At 35.3% G+C, this 20,694-nt stretch overlaps 2 protein-coding genes across 2 annotated transcripts in view; both read right to left on the reverse strand.

Annotated features, from left to right (window-relative positions):
- The window catches only part of LOC131043530 (uncharacterized), a 44,165-nt gene extending 26,264 nt beyond the window's left edge, over positions 1 to 17,901 (reverse strand). The window contains exons 1-3 of the mRNA XM_057976739.2: positions 17,641 to 17,901; positions 16,518 to 16,638; positions 16,187 to 16,259 (exon numbers count right to left, since the gene is read on the reverse strand). Coding sequence (XP_057832722.1) covers positions 16,187 to 16,259; positions 16,518 to 16,638; positions 17,641 to 17,680 — 234 coding nt within the window. The 5' untranslated portion in view covers positions 17,681 to 17,901. The remainder of the gene's footprint in view (positions 1 to 16,186; positions 16,260 to 16,517; positions 16,639 to 17,640) is intronic.
- LOC131043529 (uncharacterized) lies at positions 10,004 to 13,104 on the reverse strand. Its single transcript, XM_057976738.2, has 3 exons — positions 12,597 to 13,104; positions 11,352 to 12,473; positions 10,004 to 11,207 (listed from the first exon to the last, which is right to left on the reverse strand). Exons 2-3 carry the CDS (start codon positions 12,144 to 12,146, stop codon positions 10,863 to 10,865), a joined length of 1,140 nt encoding a protein of 379 aa, XP_057832721.2. The 5' UTR covers positions 12,147 to 12,473; positions 12,597 to 13,104; the 3' UTR covers positions 10,004 to 10,862.
- Positions 17,902 to 20,694: the final 2,793 nt, after the last annotated feature.

Consider the following 20,694-nt stretch of genomic DNA (forward strand, 5'->3'; position numbering starts at 1 on the left):
GACTTGCCTAATGGATATATAGGTGCAACACTACAACAAGAAAACAACAAAGGGAAGCTCTTGGCTGCAGGAAACTGTTTTTAATAAGATTTGATCTTTTCAATTGAATCAATAAGAAGTTTTCAATTGATTCATTTTTCTCCTACAACTCTCTCATCTTGACGATGGATCATAGAGTGTGATCCAAAACATCAATGCAAACAAAATTATACACAGTAAAATCCAGAAGCAAAGCAATAATCAATAAGCAAAATTTTCAATGATATTACTTTAAATGGTCTCTTTTTAACATGAACATGACCAATTTAATGATTTTAAATTTTTAACTGTTTCCTCTAGATTTAATTTTGCTCTTCTGTACACAGGACTTTTAATGTCATCAAATCACCTTGGTATAATGCTCTTGGCAATCGGTGCTTAATAGGACAACTGTAAGCTGCTTCATGTTGACTTGGAACCCTCCTGGAGCTGTGCATAGGTGAGTTATTTGAAACTTGGAGCAAACAGTTACTTGGGCTGTATATTGGTCATTGATAATTCATTGGGCCTATTTGACTGCTGTAATATTAATCCAAATCTAATTTGATTCAGCTTTATAGTCAAGTCCTGAGTCAATGGGGGCTCTGAGAAGTTCTTTCGAAGAATTTGTTGAAAGATTGCAAACACCAATCTGCTGATTGCTATCAGGATTTTGTTGAATTGGGGTTATTCTCTAAGAAGAATAGAATGTCAATAGGAATTAAATCTGATTTTCCTTGGGTTATTCATGCCCTCCAAGGCTCTTTCTATATATTGTAAAACCAGCCCCATTTTTAAAGGTTGGAAAAAGACCAGAGCATTAGAGTTTTATTGTAATAAGAAGTCTTTGGTAGTTTAAATATAGTTATTTTCTTCTAGTATCTTTACTAAACTGGGTTATCATATCTTGAGAGAGTGTATTGTAATTTAAATTCATTTAATGTGAGACTAATCAATATATTGAGAGCTTTTGTGACATCTTTAGTGTTTAAAATTTGTGATGGACTATGTGCTCAATCTGTGCAAGCAATATAGTGATTGTGTATGCTTGGTTTGCTGGTTCATTTATCCCTTGAAGATTCCACCATCTTTGGCCCCTGATTGTGCAGCAGCTTATCTAGCCAAGATTGGTTCCTCCTTGATTGGCCTTCATCACCAAATCAGATACTACATCTGGATAACAAGGGCTCATTCTTGCCTCTCTCCCTTTCTCATCTTTTGCATTTTCTTTTTAATTGGTAGAATAAGAATAGCTTAGTTTCTTCAGATTATTTTTCTTTTCAATTGATTAAGATTTGTACTCTGTACTTAAAGTTCTTTATTCATTTAATTGCAAGTCATTATCATTGTTTGTTTGCATATGAAGGATGAATGCAATGAAATGAAAGCTAAATCAAGTGACCTTAAGTGGTAAAATTCAATCTGTGAATCAAAACATAATAGGAAGGCAACACTTAATTCTTCTTTTAATTCAGTTTTCATTATAGGCCCCTTGATTGAAACAAAAATAAATAAAAAATCAGCCTTTGGGTTACGCAAGTGTGCCAAGATCAAGTGATATAAACCTCAAAGAGATTTTATCAGCTTTCAAGAGAGATGGAGTAAATTTCTACCAAGACCCATCAACAATATCAAGGAAAGCAAAAAGTTGTTGCATGCCAAGTAGGACAGCACCTTGGCAAATGTGAATGTAATGATTAGTGCAAACCTCCCAATTGATGATGTCACATCCACTCATAATCACTTAATAAAATATAGGAATTAATAAATAAATTAAACATAATCGTTAATCAAAGAGTTAGACACTTAGTCTAAATTTTTTCAAACATATACATGAATCTTCATCACCACAATTAATGCAAGCCTATCTATACTAGCATACCTATCTTTAAGGGAATATAGCTAAAGTACACCAAAAAATATCATATTTGTTCATTATTCCACTTTAAAAAATTATGTTATTATTATATCGTAATTAACATTAAATTATTATTAAGATATGATTATATTATTATATTTTAATATATTCTTATTTTTTTTATTTCTGTCAAACTCTTTACAAAAGAAAAAAGCTTTTAGTACCAAATTATTATTATTATTATATTATTATATTTCTGTTAACAAAAAAGTGGATTTTATGTAAGGATACTTTCAATCCCCCATAATCAATAATATTTGATTGAGATGATTATGAAGTTAACTGATTGTATGATGAAGATAGACAGAATTGATTGATCACTTAAACTCAGAGTGAATGGTAGTTGAGAGGTGGAAGTGAAGATATAATTAGCTTTAAACAATTAAAAATTATTTAATTGGTTGCATGAGAAGAGAATAAATAAAATATATATTTTTTTTTTTTCATGCATTTAAGTGTCACAAACATGTCAAATAAAATGCTTCTAGTTTTTATTGATGAACGTTTTTGCATCCATATGTGAGTATAATACACCTTTGGCGTAAATATCTTGCCATAACTAAACAAATTATTTTATGTTCATACACATCAAATCCAAAATTTTATATGACAATATAAGCAAATAAGTAAGGGTCATTTTTCCTTTAATCAGAAGGTCACAAGACATGTAAACCCTCATATTATATAACTTCTTTCATCTCCTTTTCCATAACCTAAAGAAGAAAAGAGTGAGCATCATTGAGGTGATATCTACCCTACCACAAAGCATTAGCTTCCCCATACTACTCCACTAGAGAAGCCTAACCCATCACAAAGGATCTAGAAAGATGTGGCCAACATGCATGATGGAATCTAACTCACTATGTCAAACACTGTCAAGCTAGCATATCTATATGCTCATGCAACATATATCTAGGGAACTCATCCTTCGATAACATATGGAAGTGAGTTAAATCGACTCAAGAAACACACTTATGAAAGTAGTCAATGTTATTAAATGTTTACAACATAAAATGTCTCAAACATCTCACTATGATATCTTTGACATCCAACACATAATGGATAAAACCATATTCAGAAGGCAAGTCCATATCTGACATTCAACCCTTTAATTTAACTCAAATATGTTTCCAAGGTAATGTTTTCTGATTATTTTCCAAAGGAAGTTAATCCACCACATGATATAACTCCCTATATCCATTCACTATTAGATGATATAGGGAACATAGGGTCTTCTTTCCCCTCATTACACAATTGGTAGTAGGTTATCACTTGGTATACATGAAAGATAACCAGCAAAGGATGGCAACCATTAATAATTTTCTTTCATTTCTAATCATACTTTTATAAATAATAATAACTTATCATTTAAACTCATGTGATTGCAATCTAAATCAGTAATAGTATCCAAATTGCCAACTGCAGCATAAGGACAGTGTTCAAATGGTCATAACTTTTATTCCTCTTGTCCAAATTTAAAACTTCTTTATGTTATGGAAAGGAGAAACAACAAAGAACAAAACCCAGAAAATGTTTTGCCAAAAACTTAAACACATGTGAGCAATTATCTCTACAACTCGGTCCACTAGTTTACTCAGAATGGCAGTTTAACAGCATGACGATTCTAAATTTCTGTTAGTTAAATCATTCATTAAGCAACCAATTGGTTGGCTATCAACATAGTGGACTAATATTTGAGAAATCCTTGGATGGTATTCTATAAGATGTTATGTCCCCTTTTGTTAAATTGGATTTTGGTCAATATTAACCCATTTTATTCTTCTATGGGTTAATCAGACAAGCTTAGAGAAAATAATGAATTTAATATTTATGAATGTCCAAATATTTTTAATATCAAAATGACATCTAAATATTAAATTAAAATATTTGAAAACACTTGGCGTTGGATTTTATGCCATCATGGGAAGTTTGAAATATTTCTAATTAATGACTTTTCCTCCAAGAATGGAGTGGGAATTGAAATATTTCTAATTAATGAATTTCCCACCAAGAGAAAATTTGGCAAGTAAAAATGGAGTGAGAAATTGAAATATTTCTAATTAATGACTTTCCCATCAAGAGAATATTTGGCAAGAGCAGACTGGGAAATTGAAATATTTCTAATTGATTATTTTCCCACCAAGAGCAATTCGGAAAGCAAGAGTGAAGTGGGAATTTGTGATGTTTCTAATTAATTATTTTCCCACCAAATTGGCCAAGGACAAGATAAATACAAAGCATACGTTGGGGGATTGATCTTTATGCCATTTCTACTTCTCAATTTTTCATTATATGAACTTCATGTTCTGCAAAATTCTTTAGTGGACAAAAACCCATTGAAGATTGGAGGCTTGTGGACAGAAACCCATGAGTTTCAGGTGGATAGTGGACAAAACCCCATTGTTCTCATAGAGCAACTTCATCTAGAGGTTGCATTGGAGCTTCAAGGATTCAACAGTTTCAGCAGTTTTCCATTTTTTGTGTTCAAGGCTTTATTGATGTTCTTGCAGTGATTCCAGATATCTTTTGAGGGGTTTGTTGCTGTTATTAGTCTTGTATCAGATCATATGTATATATTTTCCATTTGGAAATCAAACAATATCAGTTTGTGGTGTTTACAGTGCCATTGATGGTATTCAGTTGTAATAGTTTTTATGGGTTTTGCTTATAAATTGGAGTTTGAAAATATTTACTTTGCTGCTGTTGTAAATCAAGTTTTAGACCTGATAATATGCTTTTGGATATCATAAAATGCATTTCAGTGGTGTCCCATGAAGTTTCATTTAATTAAATGTCCTTTTATGCAAGACAAGCTAACTAGTTTTGGTGTTTTCGGTGAAATTTGGTATAATATTTGTGAATCTATTTTCCAGATCTGAAAGTAATATTAAATTTTTGGGTTGAGGACATTACATAAGAAAAAAGGGTTTATATAGTTGAAAGATCTATCTCACATGTCATCAATGGCCTATCATTCTAAGAAGATGTTGAACACAACTTCCAAAATATTCTGAGAGCTCGTAAAAAAACTTCCACAAAATTAATTCAATGGGGTCCATTTCACCTTCAAATATAATTAACCCATGAGAGCTCATACAAATGGCCAAATTGTCTTTTTTTTAATAAATTTGGAGAGCAATAGAATCTGTATCAACAAGGATCAGATTGACCATGTGGAGAAATACCATAAAAAGGAACCAACATTATCCTACAAAATTGGGCACCGCTATCAAATATCATTGGAAGGTTTACATAAGGAAATAAAATCAACGGAGGAAAACAATGCTCCCAGCCAAACAAGGACATCGTTTTTATATAGGCTTAGATGTTTAGACAAGTATATGGGAGACATCAATGGAAGAGTAAGCAGTGGGGTATCTCTATTAGTCACCAAAGAAGATTCATTATCATCATCAATAGAAATCAAATCCTAAAACTTGACTTTCTTCCACTACTCAAGATATATAATTTCAGTTTGCCATTTTTGCCATTTGGCATAACCATTAGAATGTTAGAAACTATCTAATATTCAGTTGCAGACCTCAGCCTTCAAGGCTTATAAACTACCTTACAATGAATGGTAGAATATGAAGTTCACGCCTATTTAAATGACCATAATCCAACATGGCGTGTCATATGGTAATGAAATATCTAACATAAATAAACTGTGTCTATATTTTGTCATTTGGTTGCATAGTTTTTTTTTCAGATTTGTCAAGGTTTTGTTCTATTCTTCCATGTGGTGTAATATCCCCAAATATGGATAATAGAAAAACAACAATATCTCCAAAAATATGGCACAAAAAATTCTGATTTTTTTTTTTGTAAATGAGATATCCTTCAACAAAGTCAGATTTAGACTTAGATTATTGATCTTATTTCTTTGCTAATTTAAATAAATTTCTGAGTACAGAAAAGTTTTAGAAAAACACTCTAAATTGGCCCAAAAATTTCAAACATTATTTAAATTGATTTTCTTTTATTTTTCTGAGATGAAGACGATTAACAATATGCAGTTTTAGAAACAAATACCTCAGAAGTGTCTTCAAACCCTAGTTGCCTTTGCCAAAACTCCCAAAAAACTAGTGCTAGGTCTATTCCACTTGTCCTTTTGTTGCTATCTTCAATGATGCTTAGTAACATGAAGACACCTTGCTGTAGATTATCCAGATCTGATTCGGATGCTTTGAATCTCACGTCCAAAATGTGTTAAAGTTTGACCAGATTTATATATGGAATATTTTAAATTTTATTGTCACTTATTTGATAGTTATACTACAAATTCTTTTATGATTCAATATGCAGAATATATAAACTAATTCGAACTATCCTCAGTTCAAATGATGTATATTAATCAACAACAATAAACAATCTGCTGCAGCAGTTTCATAACCTTATTGTAATGCTCTATATATTATTTCTGCATATATTATTATCAACTGTTCAACGTCGACAGCACCCAAAGTAATTTGCTTGCAGTAAGGGTCGATTGCATATATGATAAGTGTTCGCTGTGTTGTAAAATCGTTTTATCGACTGAATACTATAGTCGATAATATATGAAAGCATATTGATCCACATAGAGTCACGACTCTATGTGGAACCGACATGCTTCCACATAGAGTCGTGACTCCTATGTGGAGCCATGAATATCCATAACAAACACTAACCAGACCTTAATCAAATCGCGGTTCCACATAGAGTCGTGACTCCTATGTGGAGCCACGCATATCCATAACAAACACTAACCGAACCTTAATCAAATCGCATGTATATACAAAACCCAATCGGTAACCCATAACTGATAACAATCATAATATAATCAATATTAATCGGAATGATCAATATAGCAATCGGTGATTATATGATATGCTCAATACTATACATTATCGATTATATACATATAAACACATAACAGATTGCTTATTCAAATGATTATAAGATCATTCAATAATGATTATAATATACTGATTATGCAGTTAAATATAAATGAAGGATAGAAATTAACAAGTTTAATATACAAATGTCTAAGGCTGAAAAGGCCAATTAGACATTTGTATTAATCAGATCGGTTGGATTCATTCGACCGAAAATACATATTTCTAACAAAATGGCCTCCAAACTTCATAAAGAATTTCAGCCTTGAAAATGATGTTCTAGGGCATCATAGACCAAAGCCCTTCCACTGTAACACACCCTTTTGCATAGGGGGAGCCCATATGTCTCTCTAAAATCAAGGATACTCGAGGGTTTCACACCTCAAGCCAAGATTGCAACAACAACAAAGAAAATACTGATAACATAATGAGCTCCAAAAGAACCCTAAAATGGCATATAATGATTGTCAAAAGGATGATTAAACTTCAGCCATTGACCCATTATCAACTCAATCCAATGCGCCAAATAAATCCCTAAAAAATGAGCCAATAGGCTCCTTGAAATCCCACACCCTCTTGACCTTTTCGTCACATGCTTAATAAAATCACTTAAGTACACGTCTCTTAAGTCATTAAACTTAATAAAGGGGAAAAGTTAAGTCTTTAGACTAAAAGTTGCTTAAGTTGCATAAAAAGGTGTGCCCACAACTTAAGAATAGAATACAAGCCAAAGACTCCAATAATTACCCAATAATGCTCTAAGTCCTCTTCCTTTTCAATAATTCAAGGAAAGGACAACCAATACACCATTAAGCCTCATGGCTTGAGTTGAGGACGTCACAGTCCTCCTCACCCAAAGAATGCTTGTCCTCAAGTATTTGTAGATTAGGATGCTTAATCTCCTCTCCTTCCCATGTTGAATCCTCCAAAGGTAAGTTTTCCCACTTGATGAGATATTCAGAAATTACTTTATTCCTCCACTTTTTCTTTCTTACTTGCAAAATTGTTTTTGAAATGAGTATCACCTTACCTTCTTTATCCATATGGGGCAATTTTGTAGAAGCAATCACTTGCTGTCCCAGAGCCTTATTGAGGCTTGACACATGGAACACATTGTGGATTTTACTTGTAGATGGCAGCTCCAATTCATATGCTACTTCACCAATTCTGTTAATCACCTCGAAAGGCCCATAAATCTTTGGTTTAAGCTTTTATGCCCCACTTACTTTCAATGAGGATTGCCTACAAGGTTGAAGACAATATGCCATGTTTCCCACCTCAAAATATCTCTCAACTCGATGACGATCAACATATTTATTATGGTTGTTCCTATGCAACCTAAATATTATCCTTAAGTATCTTAAGGATATCTTGATTCTCTTTGCCCATGCCTTTTGCTGCCAAGAAACATAATTTCTCAAGTAGCCTTCAAGCCATTTGTTTAAAATCTCTATTTGACCATTTGTTTGAGGAGATAGCTAGTGCTATGATCAAGTTTTGTTCCAGTCAGCTTCATCAACTCTTGCCAAAAAGTGTTGATGAATATGCAATCTCTATCACTTACAATTCTTTTTGGCACACCATAAAGTCTGAACACTTGTTCAAAAAAAAGATCAGCAACTTGGCATGCTTTAAACTTGAAAAGCATTGACATAAAGTAAGCATATTTAGCAAGTCTATCCACCACAACAAAGATACAATCCTTACCATTGATCTTTGACAGCCCGGTAATGAAATCCACAAATATTTGTTCCCACTTTTCATTGGGAATAGGAAGTGGATGTAGCAGCCCTACTGGAAAAGAAACTTCAACTTTGTTCCTTTGACACTATGCATTCCCTCACATACTTGATAACATCATCTTTCATACCTTTCCAAGAAAATATTTGATGGATGTACTTGTATGTCTTCAGATAACCCAGATAAACAACAAGCTGATTGTTATGGACAGCAATAAGAATCTTATGTTTTAGCTTACTTCCTGATACAAAATAGATATTATCCTTATATAGCTGATTATTATGATAGATAATAGATGAAAAATTAAGTCTTCAGGCTAAATGTCACTTAAGTTGCATAAAAAGGCACGCCAACAACTTAAGAATAGAATTAAATACAAGCCAAAGACTCCAACACTTATCCAATAATGCTCTACATCCTCTTCCTCTTGGGTAATCCAAGGAAAGGACAACCAATGCACCATTAAGCCTCATGGCTTGAGTTTGAGATATTACATGTGGGTAGTTTTATTATTTAAACTCTTCCTACTGCCAAATCATGCAACTTTGAGTGAGAAAACATATTTATCAAAACCCTTTCATAATTCAGCCTGTGGAAGGATTTGATCCTCATGAGAACCAACCTGACAACCATACTATAAATAAACACATAAGTATTACATCATACAGAATCAAGTTATGTTACAGCAGCATAAGAAGAGCTAAAAGTTCTGTACTTACCATAAAATTACCTCAAGAAGCCAAGTTCCGCTGCTCTAGGCTAGAAAAGGGGTTTCTTGAAACAAATATCCACGTCCAAGACCTAAGCATCATTCTTATTTGCAACAATATATCATGAGTCATTCTTATTCCACCTATGCATCATACTGCATGGTGCCTCATTCATTTTGAGATGATTTTCAATAGCCTTGACTCTTGAAGTCATTATCATAATGCCTAGCATGTTGAAGACTGCACCTATTTCAATTTTAGTGTGATCATTTCTCAATCCAAGGAAATGTGCATGTAGAAATCTTATCTTGTCAAAATTTGCTAAAACGCCCTCTCCCTCGAACTCTTCCCCTCCTTTCAAAGAAAAGTCCTTTGATATTTAAAAAAAAAGCAACTGCCAAGTGAATGCCTCTTTTCCCAGCTTCTACCAACATCATCCACATTTATACCTTCATGCAAATTTTTCAAGCATCAACAAGGCCTAGCTTGCCGGTTTAGGTTTGAAGAACCAGTACGCCGGTACGGCAAAATTTTGAAAAGGGGTTTGGGATCGTTTGGGTTCGTTAGTACAAAAACATGTAAATTTTATATATATATATATATATATATATATATATATATATTTTTTTTTTAATATTTGTGCAGCCTGTAAGCATGAATTAAGATTAGCACGTCACATAGCATCATATAAACAACAAAACAAACATAAACTTGTAATCATGGCATCATGATCATACCGTAATAGTATCATATACATCAAATTTAATATCAAAATGACAAAATATTCAAGTACCATTGTTTCAACTTTCAACAATATAAAGTTTAATCATCAAATGGATCAGCTAATTCATCCTCCTCCTCCTCATCATCATCATCATTGACACTGACATTAGATGAGCCAACGCCACTTGCACTTGCACTAAAAGTTTGCTCGCCCTCCAAGTCATCAAGTGTCAATGCAAGAAGCTGAGAAGTGGGAGCATCCAAATCAGTGTGCTCTGGCTCTATATCCCACATCTTCATTTCCCCTTGTGTGTAGTCACATTGTTTGTGTGAAAGAAGACGTAGGTTGGAATGCACATATACTAAATTCTCCGCTCTTTTTGATAGCAACCTATTGCGCTTTACTGAGTGGATGAAAGAGTATGTGCTCCAATTTCTTTCTGAAGCAGATGAACTAGCAACCTATGAAGACAAAGTAAACTATAAATAAACTTGTGATAAATTTTAATTAATTAAACTTACTTGTGATAAAACTTTTACAGCGAGGGGTTGTAGGTGTTGGAAGCATGCACCATGGAAGTACCACCAGCTATGAGCATCCTTCTTGGATCTATGACACGGTGCCTCAACAGTTAGACCATTCCCATTTGCGAATTCTATGAACTCATTTGTAACATTATCTCGCAAACCATCATCAGGATATAGTCTAAGAAATGTTGCCTTGTACCCATCAGATACTTCTAGATCTCTCCATGGTGGAATCCTTCCTGTATTATCAAGAAACTAATTGCTATAGTACTTTGGTGTCAAGGCATAGGCAAGAAGATGCAAAGGAGTGGTCATCTTATTCCACCTTTCTACAATAATTGCTTTCACTTATTTGAAGAATTTCTCCTCGGGGTCATTCTCTTTTGCATTTATAGTGAACTTTATTTTTTCAAGCATTGAGTCAATGCCATCATAAATCTCACCAATGAAAGGCCTATCCATGTCGGTATAGCGAATCATACTCATAATGGGCTCAATGATACTTAGGAGATATGTAACAAGATCCCACAATTTCTCATTCAATATTCTCTCCCTAATTTTTTCTGCCTTCTCACTGCTACTCTGCTTCCATACAATCCAATTGTTGCTGATCACCATATTGCATAGTGCCACTCTAACTTTCACAAGTCGTCTTAAGACGATTGTGTTTGATGCAAAACAGGTCTCAACAACCTATAACACAAATTAATGCCAAAATGATTAAAAAATAAAGCCAAACTTTAAAGAAGAATACACAATATAGCTTACACAATGATATTATGAACATTGAAATTAAAAAAATCAAAAAATGTAAAATTAAATTACTATTTCACTTACCTTCAATATCTCCAAATTCGAAAAGGATCTAAAAATCCCTTGAGACATGTGGTGGTTTGTGATGAACATCTGGATGTCCTCAGCCTCTGCATACACATCTCTGATCCATTTTATTTTAGTCTCAATCCTTTGTAGCATAAGATTGAGTGAATGGACTACACAAGGTGTCCAAAAGATGTGATCATAGCGTTCCTCGACCAACAAACCAGCAGCTCTACAATTTCTTGCATTGTCTGTTATGACTTGGACAACATTGCGGGGTCCCACTGACTCAATGGCGGAGATGAGAATTTCTGCAATAAATTGGCCATCTTTTACTTGGCCTTCACAATCCACAACTTTCAAAAAAATTGCCCCTTTAGGGGACACCGCTATGACATTGATCAATGGACGATTTTTAGCATCTTTCCACCCATCTGAAACAATTGTTACACCTGTCTCAGTCCATGAATCCCTTATGGGTTTCAATGCATCTTCAACCCTGTTCACCTCTTTGTCCAATAATGTTCCATGTACCTTCTCATAACCTGGGCCCTTATACCCTCTTGGAGCTTCATTAACACTTTTTATCATTTGCTTCCAATATGGGGAGTGCACAACATTGAAAGCCAACCCATTTGCACAAATGCACCTTTCTATATCTTGGTCAACAATGTCTCTACTCTCATTTTGAAATGCGGTTTCTAAAGGCCCCTTTGTTCTTTTGCGTGTCAAGGGTGGTTCATTTTCAAGTTCATTTGTAGAAAAGAAGGGGTGGCTTTGTACTACAACATTGGGATTAGATGGGGCTTGCATTCCCCTTGTTTTCTTTGCTGCGGTTTGATTCAATCTACGGGCTTCTCTCTCTTTTGCCTCCTCATGCTCCTAAAAATATTTCACCATCTTTTCCAGGGCATTTTTTGATGCCTTTTCCTTTTATTCCATACAAATGGCCTACCACCCGATAATATGAACTATTACATTCAATACCACATCCTTGGCATCTCCAACGGAATCCCCCACCTCTTGGAAGTTGGTTTAAAATGTCAACATACTTCCATAAGGGAGAATTCAGATCATTTCTTTGTTTTATAATTGTTTGTTCATTGCCAACGAAGGAAGAGGTAGATGCCATTCTAGTTCCTATGGCAAGAAATAACATAAACATATTCAAAAACAAAAACAAAATAATGAAAAACAATTCATTTTTCATGTTTGACAATTTGTGAAACAAAAATAGTTGGAAAAAAATGTTAAAAAACCTACCTCTTGTAGCCAATGGGAGCTTGCAAATGTATGGAAATGATGCTGCAACACTTGTTGAAGCTTCAAAAATCAGTCTTCAACTCCTCCTATTTGATCTTGGAAGCCAAACTTTGTTCACCCTTTCTTCAACCTGCTGTCAAAAAACTTTTGTTTGCAACACAAATGAGGAGAAATGAGCCAAGATTATGTTTTAGAAGTCACTTTTAGGGTATAAAATTGACTTTTAACATGGCGGATTTTTTAAAAAAATTAAATTTTGCACAAAAAAACCTGTTTTGGACCGCCCAGCCGTCCGGGTTCGACCTGGTTCGATCTTGGTCCACCAGGGTTCGAACCAGGTCGAACCCCCTCTGGGAAATTCAAACCTTGGTCGAACCAAGCACAGACCGGACCCGGACCGTACTGGACCCGAACCAGGGGGGTGTGGAGGTCAACCCGGTAAGCTATAACAAGGCACAAGTGGAGGCTATTTGATTTTATTTTTTCTTTTTCTTTTTCTGATTTTATTTCTAAAATAAAATAAGAATATTTACATATCAATTTTTTTTAAATAGTAATAATTAATATTCTATCCCTTTACTATACTAGAATTGATATTATAATTTAATGTTATCTATTTTATATTAAATTTGTTTCCTTATGATAATAATAGAAGAGAATGTTATTTACATTCTTTTGTCAATTCCCATCTATTTGGGGGTCCATTTGACAAAATATTGAATGCAATTATAAATCAACCAAGTAGCACCTTGTAGATTCATGACTCATGTTAATATGAGCTCTCTCATAATTTAATTAATCAAGATTTATACAAAAATATTTTATTCTTATACATATATGTTTAGCGCCATTCATCAAATGATATAAGTATTCAAATATTGGGACCCAAAATACCTAATCTTATTTGCACACATGCAACCTACCTACATGAGACTAGTTGAGTGTGTGTGCTGATTCCATCATAATAAGCTACCTCTCTAGCTAGAACTTTTTCCCAATGATGCTCTCTCTCCAACCTAAGAGAATGTTAAAGTTTCCTATCACAATTGCACAATTAGGTGTTGACATAATCATTCTTCAATAATACTTAACATAATCAAATTGTCTACCTAATTGTTTTCATTTAAACAATAAGTACAATAATCCAATAATTAAGCTAGGCTAATTAAACACAATATGACATTAGAGTGAGATTACCAAAATAAGATTATATGATGATGATGTGACACCATTTCTTTCATTCATTTATTCTTTCAAGAATAAGTACCTTTTCAAGTTTTGTCAATTTAGATTACATTCATATTGAATAAGCAATACTAGTTGAGTATGTAGCAAGGCAATGGTAGTGTTCCAAAAGAACATTAGAGCATTTTGAGGTTGCCAAAAGGATATCAAATCAAAACATATGGCACTTGATCAAGGCTAATGAGCCACACGTCCATGTAATAAATTAGATGGGCTTTCAGGAATGAATCATCCAGCAATAGGCAATCAAGAGTTGTGCTAGAGGAATCTTGTATATTTATACGTCTCTTTGCTCTTACCAAAAAAAATTCTAAGCAAAATGACCTCTTATCTAGAAATTCAAGTTCTTATGTAAGTTTGGAGTCTCCCCTCAAGGAAATTAGAAATAACGTAGATTCTTTAAAGGAAAGTTTGAGGAGTTGATTCTATGGCTCTTAGGAGAATGTTGGAAGAAATGAAAATAATAGAGACTAATAGTTATGGAAAGCACTGTTCATCTGAAAATCATACGAGGACCCAGACAATAGGGAGTGTTCGTGGAGCAGAATACGGCCAAGGAGACTACATCTTTCAACATCGAGGATCATATTGAGACGATTGACACATCACTTGAACATTACTTTTGAGGAGCATTGGGATCTCTTGGGTTATTGTAACTGTTCTTGAAGCAGAATTTTGTAACAAACTCTGTAAACAAGAAAATAATAGACATACTTGACATATAAGGCAAGATGGACAAGATTGAATCATCCTGTTCAAATGAGAATTGCCTCCTTCTTATATAATGTGGTTATTTTCCATGTAGAATGACCCTTTTGTTGTCCTTAAGGGTTTACATGTTGTTTCTGTCCAAGAGCATGTTTAAGGGTGTCAACTTGGTATATTTGATTCTGGAGCCTGTTTTCAATAGAGTTGTAGAAATCTTTGAAAAATTAATATATGAAAAAAGCTTGTTCCACAAAGAATTCTCCATTAGTAGCATAAATGTTTCAAGAGACTTACATATCTCTGACTTCACACTTGTTGTTTTGTAGTTTGATTAATTTGTCTTCAGTTTAAAGCTGAATAAAAAATACTTTTGAAACAATATAAGGGATGCTATGGATCACTAATGGATAATTAAGAATCTTTTTGCAACACATTAGCTATCACATTTTGAGATTGCAAGCTCTTAGGAAATTCTGCTACATATTTGCCACTGAGATAAAAAGACTTACACTTTATTGATTATTGATTCTGATATTGGATCTATCACCCATGGATGGGCACACCAGTCTTGAAGAAAGACTGATCAAAGTGCTATTTCAAGAATATTTTATTTTATTGTAATTCAATCCTACAACTGTTGCCTAAAGGTGTAAAGAATCAGTATTAAAGACATTATTTGAAATATTTTACTATTAAGCACACCTATAAGTTGTAAATTATAATCTGCTTGAAAGATATCTAGTTGCAAAATCACAAAGATTGGCATAGAAGGTAGTCAGTGACAAATAATTAAAATGGTTCTATGCCATTAAAGTTTAGTCTTTATTTGTATCATATTTCTGTTATTTCTCTTTAATTGTCCTCTAAGATCAGAAGGGAACACCCTCCCAAACCTGGCAGAACTTGAAGTATAGAGGAGTTGTCGATTGGCCCAAACTAGCTGCAATTTGATTATGAGTCCCACCTGATTGTCCAACCCAACCTTGTTCTTCGGGAGTAGTCTTAAAGTTGTGTCCTCTAGAATTGAAAGATACAGTTTGGAGCACCAACAGTCAGCTCAAAAAAATTTCAGATAATATATTTGCATACCACGTGAAATGGTATAGTCCTTTCATAGTTTCTATTAGCTGTCTTGCCAGCAGATAAGAGACATGTTAGGCAATAATATTAACCATCAGCAAGAGGACATTTAATCTCGTATCTAAGATAAACAATTACACACTTTGAAGCAATTCAAGGTAGGTTTAATTATCATTAACTGAATCGTATCAACAAATGGATATCTTGAATGTTGTTGACTTGATTTTAAAGTGTCCTCTTTTCTGCCTTAAGAATTCAATCGTAGTAGTTGTTTTTTATGTGGATGTTGTTTGTTACCATTTCCGAAAAAGAACTGCAATAGTCAAGGCAGAATTATTAATGGGGGACTATTTAATTAATTAGTTAGATAACAGAAAAGTTTGAGATTTCAACATAAATATCAGACGCTGCAGAAAAAAAATCACAACCAAAACTGTGGAAAACATCAATCTTCTTGGCCTGAGAGGATCCTGTTCCTCATAATTTTGATTTGACAAGAGTGTTCGGTATATAATATTTTCAAGGAATTAAAAGAAAATACAGTAAGATGAACTGACCTGCATCATCTCTTCCACTTCTTCCTTCGATGGTGGATCATTGTGAGGGCCAGGAAAATGTTTGTTGATGTCACTGTTTGAATTAGTACCAAAAAGCAATCACAAGCCCATCAACAACAATTGTTACATTTAAACAAGAAACAGCTTTTGACTTGGGAAGTACTGCAAAGAGTGACAAACAGATATAATGGAATTATACAGATCTGCTTTTTTTCACTTTGCATTAGTTATACTATCCCAAGAGAAAGTTTTCGGTCAACATAGCACATATCCCTCAATTCACCGAGAAGAGCATTTAACTAGCTTTTCAGATAGGATAAAGGGGTCCTACTTGAAAACCAAAAGAACGGTAATATAAAGTTGGTCTGCATTTATATGGTCATTTTCTGCAGCAAAACGGTCAAAAACACGATCCGTGATCTTCCTGAGTTGTCGCCTCCGAAACTCCTTCCCTGCAATTTATGGATTTAGATTTGACAAGATACGAAAAAAAAAGGCATACAGTCTCTATTATCCACTATTTCAGAATAGGAGCTAACTCCATTTATTTTAGCAACTAAGGCTCAGGATTCAAATGCTAACCAGCATTTATTAGGATACCCGAGTTCAAAGATTAGTTAAGAAGAAAGAAAGGAGTAAAACAATATTGATGTCCGCAAATAACCAAATTATATCAATAAAAATGCAAAATTACAGCTAGCTCAGCATAAAGTAAAGAAGAGCTCAATCCAGTCCTGAAGAGCTCGCTACAATAGAAAAAAGAAGAAAGTAGAAACTGTTTACCCACAACATCTGTGAATGTGCTAAGATAGCTAGCTTAAAATTTCCAACCGTTAGATCATGTTAAAGCATCAGTCATGCTACCTATTTGAAAAAATCCTCCACAGCTTAAGACTCATACTGTTGGCAGAAGGTCAAGCAATGTGAGTGAGGGAATTGCATCTAATCCCAGGAACCCCTCTAACCCTGCAAATCAAGGGCACTTGAATTTCAGAAGCATGCAGGTTATCGGCTAATTGAGTATCGTTCAAGCCTTCCTATTTATTTCTTCCCCCCAAGGGTGTGTTTGAAGAGTGTGTTATAAGGAAATATTACCAGGAGAAGCTCATGGAAAGAAAGGCGTGGTATGCTAAAGGACATCTGGAGCTGATTCATTCTGATTTGTGATATAGGAACCAGCAAAAAGGTTTGACCATTGGAGAAGTGGAATCCCAGACACAGAAATTTTGTATTGAGTCAATTTCCACTTAAGGATAAACACCCATTTCATAACAAGCTCTAATAAAGACATCCCAAAGGAACCCAAACCTGGCAAATCCCAAGATCTTCCATGGCTAGACCTTGATTTGGTTTATAAACTTCAGACCCACAAGTGCATGTATTTCTTTTAGAGTAAAATACATACATAAAAGACGATAAAAAGGAAACCCAAATGCAAAAAAGGTGGTACCTACTTTGGAATTTGTCTCCTATAGCCCCCCAAACTTGGCCCATGATCAAAATAGAAGCATATGCTTCTCGCCCCCCACTACTGATCAAGCTCTGACAGAACAGAAATAGCTCTTCAATAAACAAAACCAATGCAACAAAAGTCAAGCTCTAATTGCCAGATTTCTAATCTTTATCTGCAACTTGCTCAGTTTTGATTGGAGGAAGATCATTAAAAAATTATTTGATTGAAGTAGATTTGGGCCGTCGAGATGTATGATGGAGATTGCAGGATATTTTAAATTACTTTTCTAGGAATGTCACCGATCACCCCACTCCAAAAATAGAGTAAATTGTCTAATTAAGCCACAATGACTTCGACGAGCATTGTTAAGTATTTCAGTGGGTAGGATATTTCTACATCTACGGTGTACCTTTCTGGGTGTTTAAGGAATCCCTTGGCTCTTTGTTAAAGGCTCCTCTACATTTGTGGTGAGGGAAGTGCGTTCATATTTAGCCACACAATAGGGCAACAATCTCTCCAGCATTCGCGGTATACCCATGGGCCATGAGTCTTTCATGAATGCAGGCGTGAAATCCAGAATAAAATTGTATTCGGTTGATGCAAAGGACCACTGAAATTTAAGAAGGTGAAAGAATCGGCTATGGCCAACAGACTTTCAAAGGTGGAAGAGTCAGCAATATGAAATTTAGTAATGGCCACAAACTATTAATAATTAATAATTAATTATAGCTATTATTTGATATTTATTAAAATTATATCCTTACGATGATTAATTAATTATAGCTATTATTTGATATTTATTAAAATTATATCCTTATGATGATTAAAAATGAGGGTTATATTCTGAATTTTTTTTATAGATCTCAAATCTACATAGGTGATTCCAAAAAGAAGCGTATGATTGCTCTGCTAGGGTTTGAGGTTGCGTATTGCTTTAGACCGCATTTACTGCGGGACTTTTGAGTTTATTATGGCTCCGACCAACTTTAGCCCAGCAATTGATGTTGGTGTTGGAGTTGCTACGACGGACCCTCATGGCGCTTCAGAACAAGCGCCCTCGAAAATTTGCTCCAAAAGTGTTTCACGAGGTATGTCCTTGCCTGATGTTGTGCTTCCTATTCAAGATTTTGATAATGCATGCGAGTGGCTTGAAAAATGCACTTTGGTAGGTTATTTTGTGGGTAGGATCCCTCCTAAAAGCATGCTTCGTGACTAGGTCACCAAAGCCTGGTCTCCTCATGGAGTCCGACTTGATGGCATCCAAAGCCTCACCAAGGGCTTCTTTTTGTTTTGTTTTTCGAACCCTTCCCATGTTGAGGCTATCATCTCTAATGGGCCATGGACCGTTCGGTCTTCCCTTTTGGTTTTCCAGCGTTGGTCTCGAGACTTTTCTGTCTCAGATGACAAAAAGTTGCGAGTCTAGGTCTAGGTTGAGTTCCTTGGTCTTCCTTTGCCTTGTTGGCCTTTCATGCAATCTATTGGCAAAGTTATTTGTCTTGAACCAAACTGTTTTTTTAATGCTCGCCCTCAAAAGAGGGTCTGCGTTGAGGTCGACCTTTCTCGCGACCTGAAAGAAACTGTTGATATTTAAGTGGGAGACAATACCTTCACCCAGAAGGTGCTTTATTTGAACCTTCCCAACACTTGCTATTGGTGCCAGTTGGTGGAACACAAAATCAGGGATTGTCTCTTGGCTATTCCGAAAATAAAACCCCCTATTAAGGAGACTGGCTCTCGACCTGTGGAGGGAGCTAAGAAGTATGAATGGACCACTGTAGTTCGTAAAGGCAAAAACTCGGTTGCTTCAGCCCAAAAGCCACCCATCGGATCAAGTTCTCGACCAATGATGGAGTCTCCTACGTAGACACTGTCTGCCCAAGCGGTCTCTACGTCGTCCACTTCGGTTTCAAACCCTGGCCAGCAGGGGAAAGATTCTTCTGAGGGTGCCACTCGACCCCCTTGGATTCGCACTCCTCAGGCTACATCTGTGATTTCTGCTCCACACTCTCTGTGTCGCTCTCGCAGCCCTTCTGGGCGTGTTGAGATTGCAAATGGTGGTTCAAAAAAAAAGATGAGTTGTTTCTGGTGGAGACTCTCTTCCCGATCTCAGTTCAATTTTTTTGCGCAATAGCTTCTCCTCTCTTGGGGACGAGGATGACATGCAAGATTTTTCATGAATTACATCTCATGGAATGTTTGAGGTCTCACAGAACTCACTAGAAAGTATTTTGTTAGAGATGTTCGTCAACATGTTTTAGGCCTGGATGTTCTCTGCCTCCAGGAAGTTAAAATTGTTGGTTTCATGCTTATTGCGGCATGTCGTGTTATTTGGTCGGATAGCCTTGTTTTTGCTTCCCAACATGAAGTTGGTCAAGGTGGAGTTGCTACTCTCATTTCACCTCGTTGGCTTTTTGTGGTTATTTCTCATGGTTTTGATCCCATGAAGCACATTGTATGGATTTTGTTGTCAATTGATAATCATTCGGTTGGGATTGTTAATGTTTATGCTCCCAATGATGTGGTTGATAGATCACACCTATGGCACTGGGTTGTTGACAATCTGCCACCTGCAACTTGGGTCATGTGTGGTGACGTCAATATGGTTGAGGTGGAGACCGATAAGGACAAAATTTTGCCTTTTCGATGGACAACTGGCGAGAGGGAATCCTGGTACTATATGCGTAATAAGTTGGGTCTTTTCGACCCCAACACCAACCGTCGCCACCTAGGTGGGGTCTGGCACACTTGGTCTTATTTCAAAGTTGGCTCAGACAAAATATTTAAAATGCTTGATCATGCTATTATAACTACACAATCTTTTTTTTCTTTTTCTGAAGATCAAGATCTCCTCGTCACTCCTCTCGTTGATGTGACGTTGTCTGATCACTTCCCCATAAAGTTTAGCATTGAATGGCAACCAACTAGGCCACGTCCTTCCAAGACGCAGTTTTACCTCAACACGTCTCTCTTGCATCATCAAGCCATGATGGCCCACATTCAAAGGGTTTGGAATTTGGAACCCATGCCTCATCACCACACTAGTTGGATTGCATGG

The sequence above is a fragment of the Cryptomeria japonica genome, chromosome 2 (assembly GCF_030272615.1).
Source record: "Cryptomeria japonica chromosome 2, Sugi_1.0, whole genome shotgun sequence".
In the NCBI taxonomy this organism is placed as follows: domain Eukaryota; kingdom Viridiplantae; phylum Streptophyta; class Pinopsida; order Cupressales; family Cupressaceae; genus Cryptomeria; species Cryptomeria japonica.